This window comes from Piliocolobus tephrosceles, chromosome 1 (assembly GCF_002776525.5).
Source record: "Piliocolobus tephrosceles isolate RC106 chromosome 1, ASM277652v3, whole genome shotgun sequence".
Classification (NCBI taxonomy): domain Eukaryota; kingdom Metazoa; phylum Chordata; class Mammalia; order Primates; family Cercopithecidae; genus Piliocolobus; species Piliocolobus tephrosceles.
Genome location: NC_045434.1, coordinates 24,936,006 through 24,958,856, shown reverse-complemented (window position 1 = coordinate 24,958,856; position 22,851 = coordinate 24,936,006). Strand labels below are relative to the sequence as shown.

The 22,851-nt window shown below is 44.4% G+C and overlaps 1 protein-coding gene and 1 pseudogene across 8 annotated transcripts in view; one reads left to right on the top strand and one right to left on the bottom strand.

Annotated features, from left to right (window-relative positions):
• The window catches only part of LOC111539304 (T-box transcription factor 19), an 88,004-nt gene extending 66,100 nt beyond the window's left edge, over positions 1-21,904 (bottom strand). The window contains exons 1-8 of one of the 8 annotated variants that reach the window (XM_023207104.1): positions 21,662-21,801; positions 16,319-16,405; positions 15,999-16,084; positions 12,722-12,803; positions 11,273-11,308; positions 11,127-11,185; positions 8,781-8,810; positions 5,107-5,456 (exon numbers count right to left, since the gene is read on the bottom strand). In XM_023207104.1, coding sequence (XP_023062872.1) covers positions 5,417-5,456; positions 8,781-8,810; positions 11,127-11,185; positions 11,273-11,308; positions 12,722-12,803; positions 15,999-16,084; positions 16,319-16,405; positions 21,662-21,724 — 483 coding nt within the window. In that variant the 5' untranslated portion in view covers positions 21,725-21,801 and the 3' untranslated portion in view covers positions 5,107-5,416. Of the gene's footprint in view, positions 1-5,106; positions 5,457-8,780; positions 8,811-11,126; positions 11,186-11,272; positions 11,309-12,721; positions 12,804-15,998; positions 16,085-16,318; positions 16,406-21,661 lie in introns of those variants that run through there. The other 7 variants (XM_023207097.1, XM_023207098.1, XM_023207099.1 and 4 more) reach the window with 7 other exon arrangements.
• Positions 652-2,355, top strand: LOC111539306 (annotated as a pseudogene).
• Positions 21,905-22,851: the final 947 nt, after the last annotated feature.

Here is a 22,851-nt window from a genome sequence, read left to right as displayed (position 1 = left end):
AAAGTGGGCAAAGGATATGAAAGACACTTCTCAAAAGAAGACATTTCTGCGGCCAACAAACATATGAAAAAATGATCATCACTGGTCATTAGAGAAATGCAAATCCAAACCACAATGAGATACCATCTCACGCCAGTTAGAAAGGCAATCATTAAAAAGTCAGGCAACAACAGATGCTGGAGAGGATGTGAAGAAATAGGAATGCTTTTAGACTGTTGGTGGGAGTGTAAATTAGTTCAACCATTGTGGAAACAGTGTGGTGATTCCTCAAGGATCTAGAACTAGAAATACCATTTGACCCAGAGATCCCATTACTGGGTATATACCCAAAGGGTTATAAATCATTCTACTATGACACATGCAAACTGCAGCACTGTTCACAACAGCAAAGACCTGGAACCAACCCAAATGTCCATCAGTGATAGACTGGATAAAGAAAATGTGGCATATATACGCCATGGAATAGTATGCAGCCATAAAAAAGGACGAGTTCATGTCCTTTGTAGGGACATGGATGAAGCTGGAAACCATCATTCTCAGCAAACTATCGCCAAGAACAGAAAACTAAACACCGCACATTCTTACTCATAAGTGGGAGTTGAACAATGAGAACATATGGAAAAAGGAGGGGAACATCACACACCGGGGATAGCATTACATGTATACCTATATAACAAAGCCGCATGTTCTGCACATGTACCCCAGAACTTAAAGTGTAATAAAAAATAATTTCCAGAATCTCGTATAAAAAAAGACTAAAATTTAAAATGCAGTTTATGTAAAAGATCAACAGAACTTAAAGATAATCACTGTGAGTGACTTACAGTAAAAATTCAACAAATGAAAAAGACTAGTGTACTACAAGACTATCTGAAAAAAAAAATATCACAGTTAGAGAGTATCAACAACTTGAATGGGAACAAGAACTCTGCAGTTTGAGATTTCTGATAGTCATGAAAAAGAAGACCTGTTGCATAAAAACCACTTGATGTAAAATGAAATGGCCAGGTTCAGGCTGGAAATAGACACAATAAAAAATCAAATCCTGGAAAAGAAATACCTAAAAGACATTGAAATTATAAAAAGAAAGCATGAAGACCTCAAAAGGCTCTAAAACAGAATGGGGAAACATCAACAAAAGCGATAGCCCATTATAGTGGACAGCTTACTGCTCTGACAGATGAGAACACAATGCTCTGTTCCAAACTGGAGTAGGAAAAACAAAGCAGGCAAAGACTGACGAAATGGAATACCATCGTAGACTGAATGCTGCTCTACGTGATCATGATCAAAGTCACTCAACAGAAAGAGACCGAGAGCTTGATTTCCAGGGCATGGTAGAGAAATTGTGTCATTTACAGGAAAATTTGAATTCTCATGTTCTGATTCTTTCTCAGCAACTTTCTAAAGCTGAGAGTAAGTTCAGGGGCCTCAAAACTGAGCTCCATTACATGAGAGGCTCTGAAAGAAAAGGCTTTGGTTTTTGATCACATACAAAGAGAGCTAAACCAAACAGTGTCAAATGAAGGACATTGAAAAAATGTACACAAATGGCCAAGATAAAGTAGAAAAATGCACAGAAAAGCAAGTAAGATTATGTCAACTACAAAGACAAACTATGTTGCTTCAACAGCAACTGGATGATGTTCACAACAAAGCTGACAATCAAGAAAAAACAGTAATTGATATTCAAGCCAAATGTGATGCTACAGTACAAAATCTTCAGGCTGAGTACATAAAGCACCGTCTTTTGCTAGAAGAGTAAGAGGATGATCAATAAAATTAATCATTTGAAAGAAAAACAAAGTCAATATGAAAGACAGAAAGCAGAAAGAGTAGTAGTTGTGAGACAACTTCAACAAAAACAGGGTGATGTCCTAAACAATCAACAACAAAAGCTTTGCTGGATGCTTCATTGCGTCACTGCATCCGTCGAGAAAGTGAGATGCAAGATTCAAGGAAGAAATTAGGCCAGACGAGAATTCAATTTCAAGAAAAACAGTATCAACTCACAGCAACTATAAGATGTACTAAGGAGACCCAAGGCCACATACAAAAGCTCGAAACAAAATTCCACGTTAAGAAATACAATTAAAAAGCAAGATGGCCAAACTGAGCAGCTTCAGAAAATCCTGCAAAGTTCAATGCAGCAGTTGTTGAAAGAAAATGAAACTACAGAAACAGATGAAGCTTCTTCTGAATTTAAATCTGGATCCTCCATAGCAGAGGTCCCCAACCTGCAGGCCACGGACAGGTCTATGACCTGTCAGGAACCAGCTGCACAGCAGGAGAGTTACTGTGGATCTTCTAGATTATCTGCATGCCATGTGACTCTTATAACCAGTTTTTAATTTCTACAAAAAAAAAAAAAAAAACACCTGCTTGGCTTTGGATGGGGACTGTACTGCATCTATAGATTAATATGGGAAAGAATTAACATCAACAATGTTGAGTCTCTCAGCCTATGAACAAGATACTTACTTAGGTCTTCTTTAATTTTTCTTAGCAATGCTTTTTAGTTTTCAGTGTACAGATATTCCACATAGTTTGTCAGGTTTATTCCCAAGAATTTTATATTTTAATGCTAATGTAAATAGTATTATTTTTAAATTTTCAATTCCTAATTCTTCTAACATAGAGAAACATAATTGATTTTTGTGTATCAATTATATATCCTGCAGTGTTGCAAAACTCACTTGCTGGTTTCAGTAACCTGGTAATGGATTTTATTTGGTTTTCTACATAGATGATAATATCTGCGAACAGACAGTTTTACTTATTTATTTTCAATCTAAAGGCCTTTTATTTTTCTCCTTCCCTCCCTCTTTCCCCCAACTCCCAATTAAAACATGATTGCAGTGGCTAGAATTTCCAGTACAATGTTGAATATAAGTGGTAAGAGCTGACCTCTCTGTCTTACTCTCAATCTTAGGGGAAAACATTCAGCCTTTCATCATTACAAAGGATGTTAGCAGAAGATATTTTAAAGATGCCCTTCAACAGGTTGAGGAAATTCTCTTGTATCCCTAGTTTGCTGAGATTATTTTTTAAATAAAGAATGGTTGTTCAATCTAAAAAAAAAAAAAAAGGACACAGACATGGAGGGGTGAGCCTTCTAGGTGTCTTATTCCAGGTTGCTAGAGCTGCTGGAGCTCACAGTGACTAGCCAAGCCTCATATCAGTTTTAAAGAAAAGGAACCATGAGCACTCCTGACCTCCTCCATGCCCCTTCTGACACCACAGCCCTTCTAAGATCTGTCTTCAAGAGGTACCTGGGATGTGAAAGAATCCCACAAAAGCCAAAGGGATAGCATAAAATTTCCCCTCCTGGCTGAGGACAGGTTAGGGATCTGAGCAGATGACTGGATGCTGTCAATAGCCTAGAAAGAACCTGGGAAGCCTAGCTCCTCTCTCTGGCCCCGTCAGGCTTATTCACACCTCCCCAGCCTCAGAAGACAAGACTGGCAGGGCACAGTGGCTCACACCTGTAATCCCAGCACTTTGGGAGGTCGAGGCGGGTGGATCACCTAAGGTCAGGAGTTTCAGACCAGCTTGGCCAACATAGTGAAACCCTGTCTCCACTAAAAACACAAAAATTAGCACAGGCATGGTGGCGGGCACCTGTAATCCCAGCTACTTGGGAGGCTGAGGCAGGAGAATTGCTTGAACCCAGGAGGCGGAGGTTGCAGTGAGCCGAGATCACGCCACTGCACTCCAGCCTGGGTGACAGAGTGAGACTCCATCTCAAAAAGAAAAGATAAAAAAAGACCAGTCAGTCTGAGTTCTTAGCCACAGTAGGACAAAGAAAGGTTCAGCAATTAGCCACAAGCAAGGAGACAACCATCAGGTCACTTCCTTTGGTTTAGTGGTGACAGAGGAGGAGCCCTAGTGGACCAGTTGGCCCTGTGCAAAGAGCAGAAAGGCAATCCAGATAAATGTAATTTGTAGGATGACTCTGGAGGTCCTGGAGGGCCAGGGACACTGGCTGACAAGACAGGATACTAATGGTGGTCAGGCAACCAGCAGGAGCTGACAGGGAACACAAGGGACAGTGAACATCCTACAGATCCAGGAAGAAGCTTCCAAAAGAGATGGGCAGGGACAGCCAGGTAGGAGATGGCTTGGCTGATGAAAATGGGGAAAACAGTCATAGGCAGTTACAGGAGGCACAACCAGAAACAGGCCAGAAAACTCTGGGTCATGAAGGAGGCTGGAGCTGTGGCTTTGGGTGGATCCAAAAACCAGTGTGGGCCTTGATTTCCTTGACTGAACAGTGGGATAACAATCCCTGCTTCCTTACAAGGCTGTCCATAAGAACCAGGTAAGATCACGGACACAAAAGCACTTTGTAGGTTAGGCATCAGGCTGATAAGAGACCACCTGCAGTTTATGGGATCCTCCCCAGTGTCCCCAGCACAGGCTGAGTGCAAACACTGGGACTATTTAAAGGTCACTGGGCAGGCGTGCCTACTTCCTGTTGGCCACACAGCAGGGATCTGTCTTCCCACCCCACTCTCCCCTGGCCCAACGCCAGGGGAGAACGGAAAATAAAATCAGTTTAAAAGCAAACATTTATAAATAATGAAGAAAAAAAATATAGCTGAGAACAGCAGGATTTTTCACCTCTTATGGGCTCTTGTCCAAAAAGAAATAGCAGTGTTTTCTGCTGCTGCTCTGTTCTTTCCCCATCTAGTGCCAGGAGGTCATAAAGAAAGATATGTAGGGAGAGGGAGGGAGGGATGGGAAATAAAGCCCAAGAGAAAAAGAGTCTTCACCTAATGTCAGAAAATACATTCCACAGTCAGGCGTAGAATCGGAACACCAAGAATGCTTAGATTCAAATTCAGAAACAGCATATACCACCAAAAAGTGCTTCTTTTCTACCTCACTCCATGGCCAGGCTCTTCAGGGGCTTGTGTAAAGCAGAGTCACTTGTTCTTAAGATGCCAGAGCAGAAGCAGACTCACTCTATGCAGGACAGTGGTGATGGTTTCCACACTGAGGGACAACTGGACCCCAAAACTCTGTCCCTTACTATTGCTCCCCTGTGATCTCTGATAGGGCTACCTTTTGCCAAGTGGGAATCACTTGCAGCCAAGGGTTATCTGCTGCTGCTGAACAGGTTTGTATTCATGGGAATTCAGTGGGACAACATCCAGAGAGGAAACAGGTACATGAGGAAGATTCCACTCCACAAGATATAGAACCCACTTCTCATCCTGTGCTACTGACATTCAGGTTCGAGAATGTATTGTTGCTTCCAAAAGTAACACTCAAATGTTCGAATCACAAGCAACACATTGCTGCAAGATAAAAGGCACATGTCTGTAAGACAGAGGTTTCGAAGATAGTTACAAAACTGTCCACCAGCTTCTGTCCATAGTGCCTTCCAAAACTTCACAAAACTGGCCATGAATTATGCAAGACACACGGCAAAACACTTCTTCACAGCATCCCTAGGAAAGAAAAGATACAAAGATGAGTGGAACGTCGTCACCCCAAAGGCACTTTAGAGGGCACCCAAAGTGGAAGCTGCAGAGTAGAAAGCACCTAGACTGAAAGATCAGACCTACACAGCATCAAACTGCAGCTTCAACATTTATTAGTAGTACTATCCTGGGAAAGTTCCTTGTCCTGTTTGAGTTTCAAATTCCTCATCTGTAAGAGGGGATGTCCCCACTTACCCCACAGTCTGATTATGGGAATAGTCATCATAATCAGAGAAAAAGATAATATAGACTATCAGAAACTAAGAAATCAGGCAGGACTGCTGTACTTCAATATCAGCCAAAATCACAGAATGCACTGAGAGCATTAAATATTAACTGGGACCTTTCTTCATTCTAAGCAGGCAGCAGAAGGGAGTTCACTATGGGTTCTGAGCACTTATTAATATACTATATTGGCCTTATCACAGATATATACCGCTTGGAATTCAGTGTAGAGGGTGCAAGGAAGAGTTGGTCTTCAAGAAATTACTATTCTACCCAAGTAAGCACCTCCATTTCCACCACACCACACCACACTGTGCAGCGTGGCACTAGGCTTCTCATACCCCAGTTCTGTTCCATGTTCTCAACTGTGCTGCACTTAAGGACACTGGGAGTCACATGAGGGAGAGAGAGGTGAATGGATGCATTTCCATGAGTAGACACTGCATTTTAATATCAAGATGATTCCAGGGCAGCACTTCTTGAGATACACTCTGCACTGTAGTCCCAGACGAGTCTCTGCACAAGAAGGGTTTTATGGCCACATAAGTCCCCCTCATGGCAGCTCACAATACACACAGCATATGGAAGGACCTAGCAAGCCAGGCAAAGAGGAACTTACCTAATTTTGCTTAACCTGTTTCTCAGACTTACTTGATCATAGAACTCTTTTCTTCCACAGAAACACTATTTCTGTGGAACACCATGGGAAAAGCTATTCTAGGGGAACTTACAAATAGAAGGGTGGGGCCAGGCATGGTGGTTCACACCTGTAAACCCAGCGCTTTGGGAGGCCGAGGCGGGCTGATGACTTGAGGTCAGGAGTTCGAGACCAGCCTGGTCAACATGGTGAAACCCCGTCTCTACTAAAAATACAAAAAATGAGCTGGGAGTGGTGGCGTGCGCATGGAGGCTGAGGCAGGAGAATGGCTTGAACCCAGGAGTTGGAGACTGAGGTGAGCTGAGATCGGGTCACTGCACTCTAACCTGGGCCATAGAGTGAGACTCCATCTCAAAAAAAAGAAAAAAAAATAGAAGGGTGGGATCTAGCTCTGTGATTCCCTCCCTACTAGAGGAGTAATTCATTTGCTCAGCACAAGAAACTCACTATCTCAAATAAAATTCCATCATTCTATCAATCACTTGTACATAAATTTTATACATGCCAATCCAGATCAAGCCTGAAGCTCTAATGAATGACTCCAAGCAAGTTTCACGAATGACACCTGTGCATCTGCATTGGTCCCATACTTAGAAGGGTTCACATTGGGTTTAATGCCTTGATTTGATGATGTTGCCATCTTGAAATTCATAATCTTTTTTTTTTTTTTTTTTGAGACAGAGTCTCGCTCAGTTGCCCAGGCTGGAGTGCAATGGTGCAATCTCAGCTCACTGCAACCTCCGCCTCCCAGGTTCAAGAGATTCTCCTGCCTCAGCCTCCTGAGTAGCTGGGATTACAGATGCAGGCCACCACGCCCGGCTAATTTTGGTATTTTTAGTAGAGACAGGATTTCACCACGTTGGTCAAGCTGGTCCTGAACTCCTGACCTCAGGTGATTCACCCACCTCGGCTTCCCAAAGTGCTGGGATTACAGGCGTGAGCCACCGCGCCCGGCCTGTGATTTTTGAACAGAAGCTCACATTTTTATTTTGCACTGGACCCTGAAAATTATGTAGCTGGTTCAGGGACCAAGAAATATTCAAATGTTGGCAGGCTGATCAGTATCTCATTGGATCCTCAGTTATGATGGACTCTGGCTTACTTCACATAAAAATCTAGCTTCCCAGGACATCCCTGCCCATATTCTTCTCAGAAAAGCCACCAGGCCCCAAAACCAGCCAGGTCTGCATGGAGTATTTCATAACTGTTACCCTCCTAGAATTTATCAATGAAGCCACTCAGCTACCTTTCACTTGAAACGCTTAACTTCGCATCCAATCAATCACTCCTCAGCACTTTCAAATCACTATCAGCAACAGTCTTGGAATTTGTTAAGACATAAGATTGCTCTTCCTCCTTCCCAAGTCATGCATAATTTTTCATTTCCTCAGTACAGTTTTTTTTTTTTGAGACAGAGTCTCGCTCTGTCACCCAGGCTGGAGTGCAGTGGCATGATCTTGGCTCACTGCAAGCTCCATCTCCCAGGTTCACACCATTTTCCAGCCTCAGCCTCCCGAGTAGCTGGGACTACAGGCGCCCACCACCACGCCCAGCTAATTTTTTTGTATTTTCAGTAGAGACGGGGTTTCACCGTGTTAGCCAGCATGGTCTCGATCTCCTGACCACGTGATCTGCCCGCCTTGGCCTCCCAAAGTGCTGGGATTACAGGCGTGAGCCACTGCACCCGGCCCAGTACAGTTTTTTTAAAAAGCTTGCTTTTAATTAACAGGTAATGATAAAAAAAGAATAGAAGTTAAATAGTTGCATTAGAACAAAGTCAGAGGCAAAGATCATGCGGCTAATTTTGAGAGGTTCATCACTGAAAGTGCTTAAAGAGGTTTGGAGTATTAGAATTTCAGAGCTAAAAGAGGCCTCTGGAGATGATCTAGACCAACTCAGTCTACTTATCAATGCTTTGAGGCCAGAGGGGTCAAGAGAGTTGCTTGAGGTCACCCTGCTAGTTAGGAAGCCCTGGTACTGCCTACTCTCCATTTACAAACTCTTGTGAAACTTTTCCAGCAGTGGGATACTGCAAGAAGCATGAATTGAGATCCCTCCATATCTTACTCAGTGATATTAAATGACATTCACCTTTATTAAAAAAAAAAAAAAAACCCTACTCAAAGCTACAGGTTAAAAGAGTAACAATGTGCATATATGCACCATATATAAGAGTAGAATGTTCACAGCATTGGAAATTGATGTACCTGGGTAAATATCCATCATTAGTTGTATAATTAGAGTGGGTGGTGGAGTGACCTTTAACTTACTTAAATGAGATGTATAGTATTTGTCTACTTGGCTCAAAAGACTTCAGTAAAGATAAATAAAATAGGATGTACTCTCTGAAAGCAGACTCTAAATTAAAATGAATGACAGAAATCATATTTCCAAATACACAGTCTTACCTTGCAAATGGTATGAAGGAAAGGCTATACCTATAATGAAAAACAAAACAAAGGGTCAAATGAGATGAAGGGAGTAGCAGATTATCCAGTGGAATGGGCTTCTGAGCTTTAAGCGTACCTGCACTGATTTATCCAGACCCTCTCCCACCCTCAGCCTGGGGGGTGAGCATGTGCACACAAAGGCCCACGCATATACATGTATGTGTACCCAAACACACACACTATGGCCATGTACAGACAGGCAGCCACAGAAGAAGGGCAAAAGTTCATGTGGCGATAACCCCTATGACCTCAGCCTCACTGCAGTACTGCTATAACCTTGAGCTAGCAGCAATCGCCTAAAACAGTCAGATTTCAGATACCCGGATGGCACAGAAACTCTATTCTGAAAAAGTATCAAATAAAACCCAGAATAGTTGAACCGCCCCCTTTTTTTTGAGACAGGGTCGTGCTCTGTCACCTAGGCTGCTGGAATATAGTGGCTCAATCATACCTCACTGCAGCCTTGAATTCCTAGGCTCAAGCTTAGGAGGCTCAAGCAATCCCCTTGCCTCAGCCTCCAGAATTGCTGGGACTAAGTATGTGCCACCATGTCCAGCTAATTTTTTTATTTTATTTTATTTTATTTTATTTTGCAGAGACCAGGTCTTGCTACACTGTCCAGGCTAGTCTCAAACTCCTGGCTTCAAGCAATCCTCCCACCTCAGCCTCCCAAAGTCTTGGCATTACAGTGTGAGCCACCCGTACCTGGCACAGTTGAACTCCTAACATTTTATAAAGTCTAAACAGAATTTAACTTCTACCCAACTGGGATAAATTTTCTGCTCTGCTCCTATTAATTTTAAAAGAAGAGAAAAGAGAATAAAAAAGAAGAAGAAAAAAAAAATGCTACCAACTACTCTATGGGTGAAAATGTAGTATGTCCAAAGGTATCTTGGTAAATCCCAGTTAGCTCAGCCCTGTTGCTTAGAAGGGAACCATATACAAGGAAGAGGCTCCAGAACTCTAAAGAACCAGGCACTGTGTGTCAGGCAGGCTGTAAGCTGGTCAGCCCTTAGAAAAGCAAACAGAACACGTCAGTGTTGCAGGGAATATCACCATTCAGCTGAACCCATGTGAATGCTGAACCTTTGAAACTGGATTCAAAATCAGTCTATAAGCAAAGCAAGGTGTGTGTATATGGGTACCAATTTCTGCCCTAGAAGAAAATCAAAATATAAACAGTCTACCACTCAAATGTGCATTTAAACACACACACACACACACACACACACACACACACACACACAAACACCATGATCCTTCTCCATATCTTATACCTACCATGTACAGAAGCTCATTTACTTGTCAACATAGTAAATTCCAAAAGGCAATTTGAAACTATATTTATTCAAAAGTCCAAAATTGCTAAAGGGAGGGTTGGGAGTTAAGCTTACAGTCTTAAGATTCATTTCTACCAAATAGGAGTTAAACCAATTCTTGGGAACTTTAAAATGTCCAGAATCCTGTTTTCTTTGCATTGTAACAAACATTTTTTTCAAAAATAGGTGAGTCACATCTATATTCAAACTGTTCTGGCAGATACCACCCCTTGATATACTTTGAAAGAACTATAGAAATGTCTTGGAACCTACAGATTCCACGTGTGCCACCACCCCCTCACTCTGATGTCGTATAGGTTTGAAAGGACCAAGAACCTACAGCCCCATTCATGGTTTCACAAAATGTCTCCAGCGTCCCTTTTACTATGCTTGGCTCTGGAGTTACAATTTCCTGCTCTTCAGCTGAATTACCAAAAATCATCAGGCCTCTAAGCACATACGCAGATCTTACAGCCCACAGACACACGTTTTTCCATTTCGTCAGTGACTGTTCCTCATCTCCTGCTGACAAGTCACTCTTTGTCCTTCTGTTAAATGATTCATTCTATCACAAATGTAACATTCATTATTTTTCTTACCGCTTTCCGTTTTTGTTAACCTCTATTGGACTCACAAGCCTTTTTAACATCCCTTATAATACTTTTATTGTCCTTGCACTTACCGGACATGAGTGGTTTAATAATATTTGTAACATCTCAAAAATCAACCATTAGTTCAGCAAAAAACACAGCAGGCAAGCAGCCTCCTGTGACCACTCAAGACCACTAATGCCATCTATTGGCAGTGGGCTGGGTTGATGGGCATTTGCTCTGGAGCCTGACTTCACTTTCATCAATGAGAATCCTTAAATTAAAGAGCTTCTGTGTTTTCTTAATTCTCCCACCCACAATATGTGAGTTTTATCTCCTTCGGCTACATTAGTCAGTAGGCTATGTGGGAGGGGATTGTTTAAAAGGTTACTTACCACGTCAGTGCCAAAGACTGCAAAATGCAGAAGATAAGTGCAAGTCCCTTGTTATGCCACTGGAAAAATAATAATATGGTTATAGAAGAGTGTGAGACAAGGGGCAAAAGCCAAAATGGTTAAGAAAAATTAAAATATACATTTACCCAAAAGGCAGAACACAGGGTAAGTGCAAAACACAACTAAAGGGAGAAAGGAAACATTAATTAATGACAATAACATGGCAGGAAAAAAAAAAAAACTCAAAACTTGTTATTCTTGACAAACGCACAATATTTATGCATCCTTCATCTCAAAGCAGTTAACCCACCTGAGCACCCATGTTTGGCAGAACAGTTAAAAATCTCCACGAAATCAAACTAGCCAATAAAGATTCACATAGCTTAAAAAGAGAAAGATGTTGTTTTACTTTCAAGTTTTCCCAGAACCTCTGCCCAGCAAACAAATCACATTTCAGGCCCACCCATTCATCTGTCCATCCATCTTTTCATTCGAATGCACTAAAGTAAGCTTAACACAAATCTATTTTACCTCCTACCGAATGCTAGTCTCTGCAGCAGAAAGCACATGCAAGGACAAAGGTTAACATGAGATATCAATCTCACAGTCAGCATGCCAGTTATTTGTTTATCTATCACCTAACACTTTCCCTCAGGCCATTCTTAGAAAGCTCTTTCTACAGGAGACTTGTCCAGGCCATGGACATCTGAGGCTGGCCAAGGACAACTGGTGCTAGAGCAGTTAGCCATGCCTTTCCTCGCCATCCTTCTATAACAGTAGCTACTCAAATATGTCCTAAACATTCTCTGTGTCCAGCATTGTGCCCAATACTCTAAAAGGACACAAAATAAATAGTTAATGTGGTCACAGCTTTTGAGAACTCACCTATTTGAATAAATGAGATTACACAAATGAAACTAAAAATAAAAGTATGTTCATCAAGTTCCAAATGTTGTAATAGTTGTAAAAGTCCAGAGAATGCAGGTCTGGGATGATTTTGACAACCACAGGGAAGAAAATAGGCCAAAAATGAGAGGCATTTGGGGTCAATGGGACAGGAAGCTATAACAAAGCTGAAGACAATGTTGTCAGAGCAGGGTACAAGGATGACAGGCCATATGGAGGCCATTCCCACTTTGGGGAGACTGATGAAAAACAGCAATAAGTCCCCAAGTCAGATAATGAGGAATAAAGAGGCCATTCCAGAAGGCAGGACACCCACCCTAGAGAATGAGTCCTGCGTTTCTGAGTTACTCCCTCTAAGCCCTGCCTGTGTGTGGCTTCAACAGTCACCAGGAAGGTGTCTGAGCTCCCTTACTACCACCATACCACTCTGGCTAATGTGACAAGCAATGCCCTCTAGAGGTGCTTTTCAGAACCGGTAGCACCTTGACACCCACTGAAACAAAGTAGGGGAGGAGGGGATCGCGGCATTAGGTAGAGTGTTCCCTTCTGCCACATGGTTATAGGAATAAGGTAATAAGTCAAGCTGAACGGAAAAAGAGAAGAGGTCCTTAGGTTTAAAAGGAAAAAAATCTTATACAACAGAAATAAAAACTCCCATTTGAGAAGTCCAGCCAAAAAGCAGACCTTACCAGCACCATGATAGTTGCAATCAAACGTGTAGGCTCAAACATTCGCTTCAGCTGTTTCACTGGTCCCATGAGGAAGATGGTACTAAAAGGCAAACACACCCACACAAGCCATTCAGAACAGAACTGCACTAGGCACACTGAGGCGCCTCCCAAAGATTTCCTGCGGCAACAGTAGCTAACATTTGAAAAGCTCTTTTTCTGTGGAAGGCACTGTGCTGAAGGGCTTTTGTACATTATTCTCATTTAATCCATCAACAACCAACCCATAAAGTAGGAACAATTACCACACAGAGCCCACGGAGTTACTTTATCCAAGGCCACCCAACTAGGGAATGATAGACCCAGGCTTTAAATGCATGTGGGTGTGACTGTAGAATCGTATCATACCACTAGGTTAGATAAGCCTTCTCCTTGAGAGGTGCTACCTTGCCTCCCTGACAATACCTACTCATGGAAACAAACAAGGCTCAGGAAGTTTAACGAAAAACCATACCTTACAGGCTTAGGTAGATTACGTTAAAAAGTAGAGCATTTCATTTTCTTTCATAATCTTCAGGGAATAATTCTAATGATGATATCATCATGGGTTATTTGTTGAATGTTTGCTAAATGCCAGATATTACATATATTACCTCATTTCTTCTCAACAATTTTGTGAGTTATGTATTACACTTATTTTAGAGATGAGAAAATCACACAGCTACCAAAGAGCTGGTACTTGACTCTATAGCTACTGGATTCCATAGCTCTAAAAAGACAGTCCCAGCACGCTTGGGTTTTTTGTCTGTCTGTTTGTTTGTTTGTTTGTTTGTTTTGAGATGGAGTCTTGCTCTGTCGCCAGGCTGGAGTGCAGTGATGTGATCTCAGCTCACTGCAACCTCCGCCTCCCAGGTTCAAGTGATTCTCCTGCCTCAGCCTCCAGTTAGCTGGGACTACAGGCACACGCCACCACATCCAGCTAATTTTTGTACTTTTAGTAGAGACAGGGTTTCACCATGTGGGCCAGGATGGTCTCGATCTCTTGACCTCGTGATCCGCCCACCTCGGCCTCCCAAAGTGCTGGGATTATAGGCGTGAGCCACTGCGCCTGGTCCCCAGCATGCTTTCTGTATGAAGGAGAGACTGCTAGCAAGAATAATCACAAATGAAGCAGACTGTCATGTCTAACACATCAACTTGGCGTGAGCCACCACACTCGGCCAATAAGTCTTCCTCTCTTTGAAGTGCCATTAAGTTGCAAGGCTTCACTCTCAAGTGCCCCAACTAAAAGAACACTTCTTTAACCTACACCGAATAAGAAGCAACAGTCAGGGCTGGTCCTAAAAATTAAATACAGCATACACACAAAACTATAACAGACTACAGGCAAAGACACAAACTCCCAAATACCCTGAAAATAACAATTTGCTCCCTTTATTATTTCCCTATACAGTGCTATGAAGAATCCAGCCCATAGGGATTTGCTAAAGAGCTCTTCTGGACTAAGCAACACACCCATATATTTATGCTCAGTCTAGACTATACAATGTAACTTACACTGTCTGCCCAAAACAACCCCTCACCAAAAGTTAGTATTGGAGAAAGCTTTAGAGGCAACAAAAGACATCTCTAAGGGTCAGCATTTTACTGTCATAAGCACTAATAAATTAAGCTTTAAGCAGGTGGCCAGAATCATGCACTCAATCATTTAATTAACATCCCCCATTTCCAGCCAGACTCAGAGCTAAGTTTGGGTACAACTGGGGACAAATAAGATACATGTGCAGCCCTTATCAAGTGGCTTACAGACCTAACAAGTCAGTGTAGTAAAACGCTACCTGCACTGGCACATAAATATAGATGGAATACTGAGAGCCCAAAGGAAGAGGTCATCAATTCTGGAGAGGAGGAGGTAATCAGGAAAAGCTTCATAGAAGAGGTGGCTTTTGAGCCAAGTCTTAACAAATGAGCAAGAATCTACCAAACCACGGCAGCTACAGATAGGGCAGCATTCCAGAAGGAGAAAACAACCTAACAAGGGCACAATGACATTTTGGGAAATGCAAGAAGTTCAGCCTGGCTGGGAAGCACACTGGGTAGGGAATGGGCCAATGGTGAAGCCAGATCTCAAAGAGGCTTGACTGTATGCATGTTGAGGAATTTGGACTTCATCTGTAGAGACAAAACACGGAGCCACTCGAGGGGGCTAAGTAGGGTTATAAATGAATGGCTCTACAGCGCAGTGGAAAATGGCCTGGAGAGGGGCAATGGAGGACACAGAGAGACCCAGCAGAGGCATCCTGTTCAGGTAAGGGTGATACAGGCCAAAGCTAAGACGAGCTCAGATATCACCTTCTCTAGGAAGCCCTCTGTGACTCAGGTCATGTCAGCTGCCCCTCCTTGAGCATCTCTTTCCATATCTTGTTATATCATGAGTTATATGTCTGCCTGGCAGGGACCAAACTGGACTTGTCTTTGTATCCTCTAAGCCCAGCACAGAGTGTGATCAATGCTTACCCACTGAGCATACAAGTCAGTCAGTGAAACACAAACAGCCATGGGGACACAGAGGAAGGAGCCAGTAAGACAGGGATACATCAAGCCCTGGTGAGCAATCATGGAGGGGAGACTTGGACCCCCAGGACTCTGAAGCCATTTACAGAGACACAGGGGAAGGGAAAAGGGGCAAAAAAGATGCCTGAGTTCAGGTTCCTGCAGGTCATTCAGGTAGAGGCCAGCCCAGTGCTCGCAGCTGGAGAGGGTGGAGTTGTTAGCACCAGTGTGATTGAAGCATCAGTGTGAAAGCTTGACCTGGAAAGTCTGTGCATTCACAACATGCAGAATGGGCTGCCCACCTCCAGGAAGCGCTCAGATGCTCTGCCCACGAGCTGCTACTCAGGTCTGGGAAGGTCTGACACTTAATCAAAACGAGTTTCCCTTATGGCCACTGGAGTGATGAGCCCTTTGAAAACCATCAACTCAATCTCTGACAGCAGTAAGAATACAGCAAGCAGGAGGACTGGGTTGTAAACCCTGGAGAAATCACTGAACTGCTCTGTGCTGCAGTTCCTGAACATGTAAAATCACAATGGCAACACAGTTGCTGCTTTCTCCCAGGTGTTTCAAACTAAGAGATAAAATGTTGTCAAATAAGAAGATATGAATGTGAGATAATCTAACTATTTCTCTCCAAATCCCTTACAACTACTGGAGCCTCTTCTTTCACCTCCCTCAAGGGCAACCAAAATCCATTTTCCCATCTAATGATTAGCTAAGATTGGATTTTTAAAAAAGTTACCTCCCAATTGATGCGATATTACCAAAGGTATAAAACACTGCGAAGAGGTGTAATCCCTTCCTGGGCACCCACAGCAGAAGAGTACCCTAGAATTTAAAGCACAGTGTTTGCACATGAGCAACCCCTCCCACCTGGCCACACAAGCAGAGCTCACAGAGGAGGCCCTGAGGAGGCCGTTTCCCTCCCCACCTCCCTGATTCCCCTCTCCTCTCATCCATGCATTTTAGTGAAGGGCAAAAGGGGAAAGGAGGTGGACAAAAGGGGGAATATATAGCAAAGACAGGTAGGAGGAAAAGACAGAGGAGGGAGGGAAATCTTACCAGCACTGAGCAGAGAATTCCTATAGCAAAACACGCAATGAAGCCTTTTATCCTGGTCCCCCAGCTTAATGAAGATGCCTCAACAACCTAAAATTGAAAAAAAAATACATATACACACACATTTACTAAAAACAAAGCAAGCACATAATTAAATCTAGAAAGTGTTAAGTTGTACTAGGGAAGGCAAGGAGCACAGAATCCTACACACTCAGGTGATGGGAGTCATCAAATCCAGACTTTATCACAGCTATAAAGTTATGATGCAGATATGAATCTCCTCTCCAGCAGCTGACAGCTGTGCCTCCCGCTGAACATCTTCAGAGGCAGAAACTCTTTGCCTCGAGCACAACCCATTTCATGAACAGGAAGGCTAGACAGCCAATCCTAGAGTAGCCCAGAGCCTTCCCACAACCCACGCAGGATGAGGACCACACCTGGAAAGGCATGAGTCCACCTGGGACCCTCCACCAGGCAGGGTCCCAGGAAATAAGGAAAAGATGAGGGGACGGCACTCAAGCAGCTGTTCCACTGGTCATCCTCTCCTACGTCAACTCTCACCCGCATTATTTACTCTTGGTTCAGATGTTGTACTTACAGGGTGCCAGCATCAGTCAACTCATCCAAGTGCGAGACAGATCCTGGTTAATTAATTACTGTCCTGCTCATCCTGATTCTTTGCCATCATGATTAATCCCTTCCTGGAGCAAAGTTCAGGAGAAGCCAGGAGTTCCAAAAACACTATTGAAATAGGAGAGCCTGTGAGTAGCTCCCAGTGGTTCTTTTCCCATGTCAAAAATGACAACAGCCGGGCACAGTGGCTCATGCCTGTAATCCCAGCACTTTGGGAGGCCAAGGTGGGCGCATCACCTGAGGTCAGGAGTTCTAGACCAGCCTGACCAACACAGTGAAACCGTGTCTCTACTAAAAATAAAAAATTAGCCAGGTGTGGTGGTACATGCCTGTAATCCCAGCTACTTGGGAGGCTGAGGCAGAAGAATTGCTTGAACCTGGCAGGTGGAGGTTGCAGTGAGCCGAGGTTGTACATTGTACTCCAGCCTGGGCAACAAGAATATAACTCTTGTTGTCTCGAAAAAAAGTGACAACAAAGTCTCTGCATTGGTGACCCTGCTAGTCTGTCCACCTGATGCAAGTGGGAACAGTTGTTCCAAGCTGGACAAAGACAGCTGCCAGTGAGAGACCAACACCACACAGGGCAGCTAGGCCATGTATATTCACACAGGGCTCACCTTGTATGGCCAGCATGGTCTCCATCTAGCAATGTGGTCAAAGTTCCTTACCATATTTCCACCGGGCTGATGGAAGAAGGTAGATAGGGGCAGAGAGTCAAGAGTCATTAGACTGGCAACTCCCTCAGCCTTGACTACCCCCAGCTCAGGGATCTGTTTTCAACCCTGTCTCCAGAGTTCCTGTCAAACCAGAAGCTTGAAAAGAACGATGAGAGGCTCCCCTCAGGTGTGGCACGTATTGCCAAAGACTACCTCAATCTCCACTCAGGAGAAAGGTATTTAGGTCAGGTTATACATTCATACGTATTGGAACTGAGCCTATGACCCTGCACAGAAGGCACAAATTAGGGATGATAACAGGTAGCAGGGGCCCAGTGTTAAGACCTGACAGATGAGCCACCTGGTTTTACGCTGAGGTAAACCTCTCCTGGAGGAGTCTGGTTTCCCAAACCCCCTTGGACTCCAAAATGAGCCATGTGATGATGCTCTGGTAGCAGGCTTTACAAGGCCCCAGACAATCTAGTCAGGCTACTTCTGACTAAAGCATTTAACCGCTCACCAGTCTCATTTCAGTGGTACCTAAAATGAGAAGGTACCACTCTTCCTACTCACGCAAGAACCAAGAACTTACTTTGCCAAGACGAGAAAAGAACTAGCTGGGGTGGGAAGAAAAATTGGCCTGGCTTGTTCATAGGAAGAAGAGTGGTAGTGGGACTGGCCTGACTTGTTCACAGAAAGAAGAGCAGTAGTAGGATTGGCCTGGCTTGCTCATAGGAAGACTGTAGGATTGGACTGGCTTGTCTACAGCAAGAAGAGTGGTAGTAAGATTGGACTGGATGGTTCCCTGAGCACTACATGTCATCAACAGGGATACTTTAAAAGATTCAACCTTTCTATTGTAAGAGGATAAACCATAAGGTTAAGAATGAAATCTGAATTGGCTTTGACATCTAGATTGCTAAATAACCTCAACAGAATAGTGAGATTCCAGCCCTCATAAAAATCAAAATAACTGACAATAGGAAGCAGTTCAGCCAAGAATGTGTTTCTGGTTTCTACCTTCAGAAAGGAAAGTGACACTCCATATTCAAGTCTCTCAAGCTGAATCCATCCAAATGTTACTGTTTGCCAAAATGGAAGGGGTGGGGGGCATATTTCACCACTGTATTTTTCCATTACATGTGGTTGCAAGTTCTTTTACATGCACATTTGGTCAGGGAAGGAGGAAGCTGTTGTTCCACTTCTTCTAACTGGACTCAGTGAAAGCAAAACACTTCTTTTGGCCAAATTATGAAAACAAACTCATAAAATGCCTGTAAATTCATGACTGCTGGAAGCTGTGCTAGCATACTGTTTTTGGAAATTAGAGTAGCTAAAATGGTACCTGGATAGAATGTGTAGGCAATGCGCTCCCGGGCAGTCAGACTGACTGGCAGCTATTCACAAAGGTCCCTTTCACTCTGCGATGTGGCGAGAAGAGAGGCTCTTGCCAAGAAGAAGTAATACTAAGAATTGTTCAGAAAAACAGGATTGGTAGCCAGAAGGTGAGAAAGGAATACTGCTTCATTTCCACACTTTAAAATCAGATACTACTCATACCTTTCTTGTCCCCAGAATCCTTTATTAAAAAAACATAAAACCTATACTTTCAGAAAGAAGTCCATTGAAACTACAGACTTAAGGTGTACTTATGAAGATGAGGTATCAATCACAAAATTCATCGTGGGTTATGATTAGAGACTGCCATGCAAATTTTATAACTACCTAGGAGAGGTAGGAGAAATAGAACTAGTCATACCTTTATGGTTTGCATTAAAGGAATAAAAGTTTTAAAAAGCACTCTCTTCTAGTGACCTCTTAAAGAGATTTTAAGAGTGCCTAATTCAACTTACCACACAAAACAGCAATTTCCCCACGGAATCCTCCAGTTCTACCAGCCCCCAAACCATGAAAAATATGAGACAATTAAATCAGTACTAATATTTTAAAGGAAGCTCTGACCTAATCAGTAAACACTAAGCTGAAACAGCCTGGAAGATGAAGTCAGTCAGCAACAAAACATTTCCCAGGAATTCAAGACTCGGGAAGTGCCATACAATGACGTTATAAACAGAATCTCACTCAGAAAGAGGAAACTGATCAAAGTATTTTAGAACAACAACGAAGCACCTATTCCTTTTAAATTAGATCCAACAGATGCCTCAGCATAACACATTACAGCCCTTCTCACAGTATCCAACACAGACATTCACCGTTTTAGGTTAAAAACAAGCTCAGCATTTATGTTTGCAAACTTTACTAGTCGTCCACTGTTGAGGGTCAGCCCACTGCTTCGTGATGATTTTCAAGACAATAATATCTGCATCATCCCACTGTCAACACTCCACCCCCAAGAGTCTGCAGGGAGACAAAGTGTCTCCCTCTTAAGCACCAACTGTTCATAAAGGCTTGTTGACAGTCAATGGAAATAAAGCTTTAAATAACGAGGGCCAGCTACCTACGAGTCAGACCTTTCTTAGGCCTGGTCTGAGGTTCCACTTGAGATTCATAATAGAGGCTAGAAATAAAAAAAAAAAGAACCCGTGAAATTATTCCTGAGCCTTGACCAATTAATAAAGGCAACAAATTAAAAAGAACCCACCAACTAGTTTTGAAATGTCAACAAGTTAAACTTCAGTGCCTTCAACATCGATCCCATAGGGTTACTCCCTCAAGGTGAAGATTAAGAGGGCAAGTTTTGCATTCTGAGATGTCATGCAGAAAGTGTTAAGTCCCAGTATCACACAAAACAAAACCGAATAAAATCAGCAACCACAAACGAGGGTGAAAGCAGCCTGCTGAGAAAGAAGACCTTGCTGGGAAACCAGAAGAAACACCGATTAGTTTCCAGTTGGCCATATCATCTTAACATCCTCATTTCACAGATGAGGAACGGAAGCTAAAGAATACACCAAAAAGTAAAGAGAAACGTTATTTTGTCATCCAAAAAGGAAAACAAAAGCTAAAAGCACCCCAAATAGAAACGCAGCATTCTGTGTGGTTCTACAACATAGGACATTAGTAGCCAGGTTCCAGCACGATTAAAACTTTTCTAATAGGCCGGGCGCGGTGGCTCATGCCTGTAATTCCAGCACTTTGGGAGGCAGAGGTGGACGGATCACTTGAGGTCAGGAGTTCGAGAACAGCCTGGCCCAGATGGTGAAACCCCGTATCTAATAAAAATACAAAAATAAGCCGGGTTTGGTGGCGGGTGTCTGTAATCCCAGTTACTTGGGAGGCTGAGGTGGAAGAATCGCTTGAACCCAGGAGGCGGAGGCTGCAGTGAGCCAAGATAGCACCACCGCACTCCAGCCTGGGCGACAGAGTGAGACTCTGTCTCAGGGGGGAAAAAAAAAAAAGCTTTTCTAATAAAACAAACCAACACGCGGGCAGTCTCCCGAGAAGCTGGGTGTCTAGAGTCTAGGTGTGCGCACTGTAGACACAGAGACACAAGACGTGGTCCCTGTCCTCATGGGATAGGGGGCAATTTCTCCCCCTCAATCACAAGGCAATGTGTACAGGGAGTGTATAGGAAATGTCACACCTATAACCTAAACCGGACAGAAAACCAAGGCAGAGCTCGGGGCGCGGCCACCAGCCCCGTCGCGAGGTGGGGGCCGCCACCCCAACACCCCAGCCCGAGTCTGGCGCTCCGACCCACCCCAGCCCGAGTCCGGCGCTCCGACCCACCCAGCGAGGGCTCCTTCCGCCAGGACCTCGGGGCCCCCAGCCCTACCCGGCCCTAAAGCACATTTCCCGGCCGGGGCCCACAGCCCAGTCGCCCGCCCTCCCACTCGCAGCTCGGTCCAGGGATTTCCTCCTGCGCCGCCCCGTGTCAGGGAGAATGGGCTGAAGGGGCGCGGGGCAGAAAAGAACGCCGCGGCCGACTGCCCCGTGCAGTGCCAGGGCTCCTCGCGGAGCCCTACAGAAGAGGAGGAGAAGGGGCAGAGCTACAGTCCAGAAACTCCAGGGAGTCCCCGCAGGCTTCCCAGGCCCGGGCCGGGGACGCAGAGCGGGAGCGCGGCGAGAGGGGGCCAAGGGCCCCGGGCTCACTCACCTCGGACAGGCCGCTCCGGTCCTCCGTGTCCTCCCCGCTCAGCACCTTCTTCAGCTTGTCCATTGCGGCCCAGTACCCACCGGCTCCAGCCCCTCAGCTGCAGCCTGTTGCGCCTCGCGAAGTTGACGGCTCTTCCGGGTACTAGGCAGCCGCCCCGCCACCCGGGCGCCAACCGCGGCGCGCCCCGCCCAGGCACCTGCCCACCTGGGGCCGCCCGGCATGCCCCGCGCGCCCGCGCCGGCCTTCGCCAGCGTGTTTTTGTCCCGGGAGGCGGGTCGGGCCGGAGGGGCTGGGACTGAAGTCACCAGGCGCTGCCAAACATTAATTGGGCGTCCGGAGCAGTTTCAAACACGAACGGGCCAAGCTCTCTCGCCCTACTTGATCCAGTCAACCAATGCTGAGCACCTACCACGTGCAAGGCTCTGGCGAAACAAAGACGGGGAAGAAGCCTTGTGCAGACGGGAACAAAGGCTGTGTTTCATCCATATTACGATCGTGCCTACACAGGAAAAGATTTTTTTTTAATTACTCAAGGCCTTAACCTGGTGTGGTGAGGCATGTCTGTAAGCCCAGCTACTCCGGAGGCTGAGGCAGGAGGCTCACTTGAGCCAAGGAGTTCCAGGCTATAGTGAACTGTGACCAGGATACTGCACTCCAGCACGGGCAACAGAGCGAGATTCTGTCTCACAAAAAAAAAAGGGGGGGGGGGACTGAAGGAATGTGGAAAGGAACAATAGATTGTTAAATTGTTTTGTGTTTCTACAATAGTTTGTTTTACTGACCTCAAAAAAGCTAAAAATAGACTGGGCATGGTGGCTCATGTCTGTATTCCCAGCACTTTGGGAAGATGGCTTGAGCGCAGGAGTTCCAGACCAGCCTGGGCAACATAGGGATACCTCACCTCTGCAAAAACATTTTTAAAAATTAGCCAGGCATGCTGGCGGGCACCTGTAATCCAAGCTACTTGCGAGGCTGAGGAGGAAAAATGGCTTGTTCTCAGGAGGTCAAGGCTGCAGTATGCCACGATGTCAGTGCAGTAAGCTACTACACGCTAGCCTGGGCAACAGCGTGGAAACGGTCCAAATGACGATCAACTTATTAATGGTATATAAAATGTGACATACCCATGCAATAAAAAGGAATGGAGTAGTGACACATGCTACAACGTGGATGCACCTCGAAAACATTGT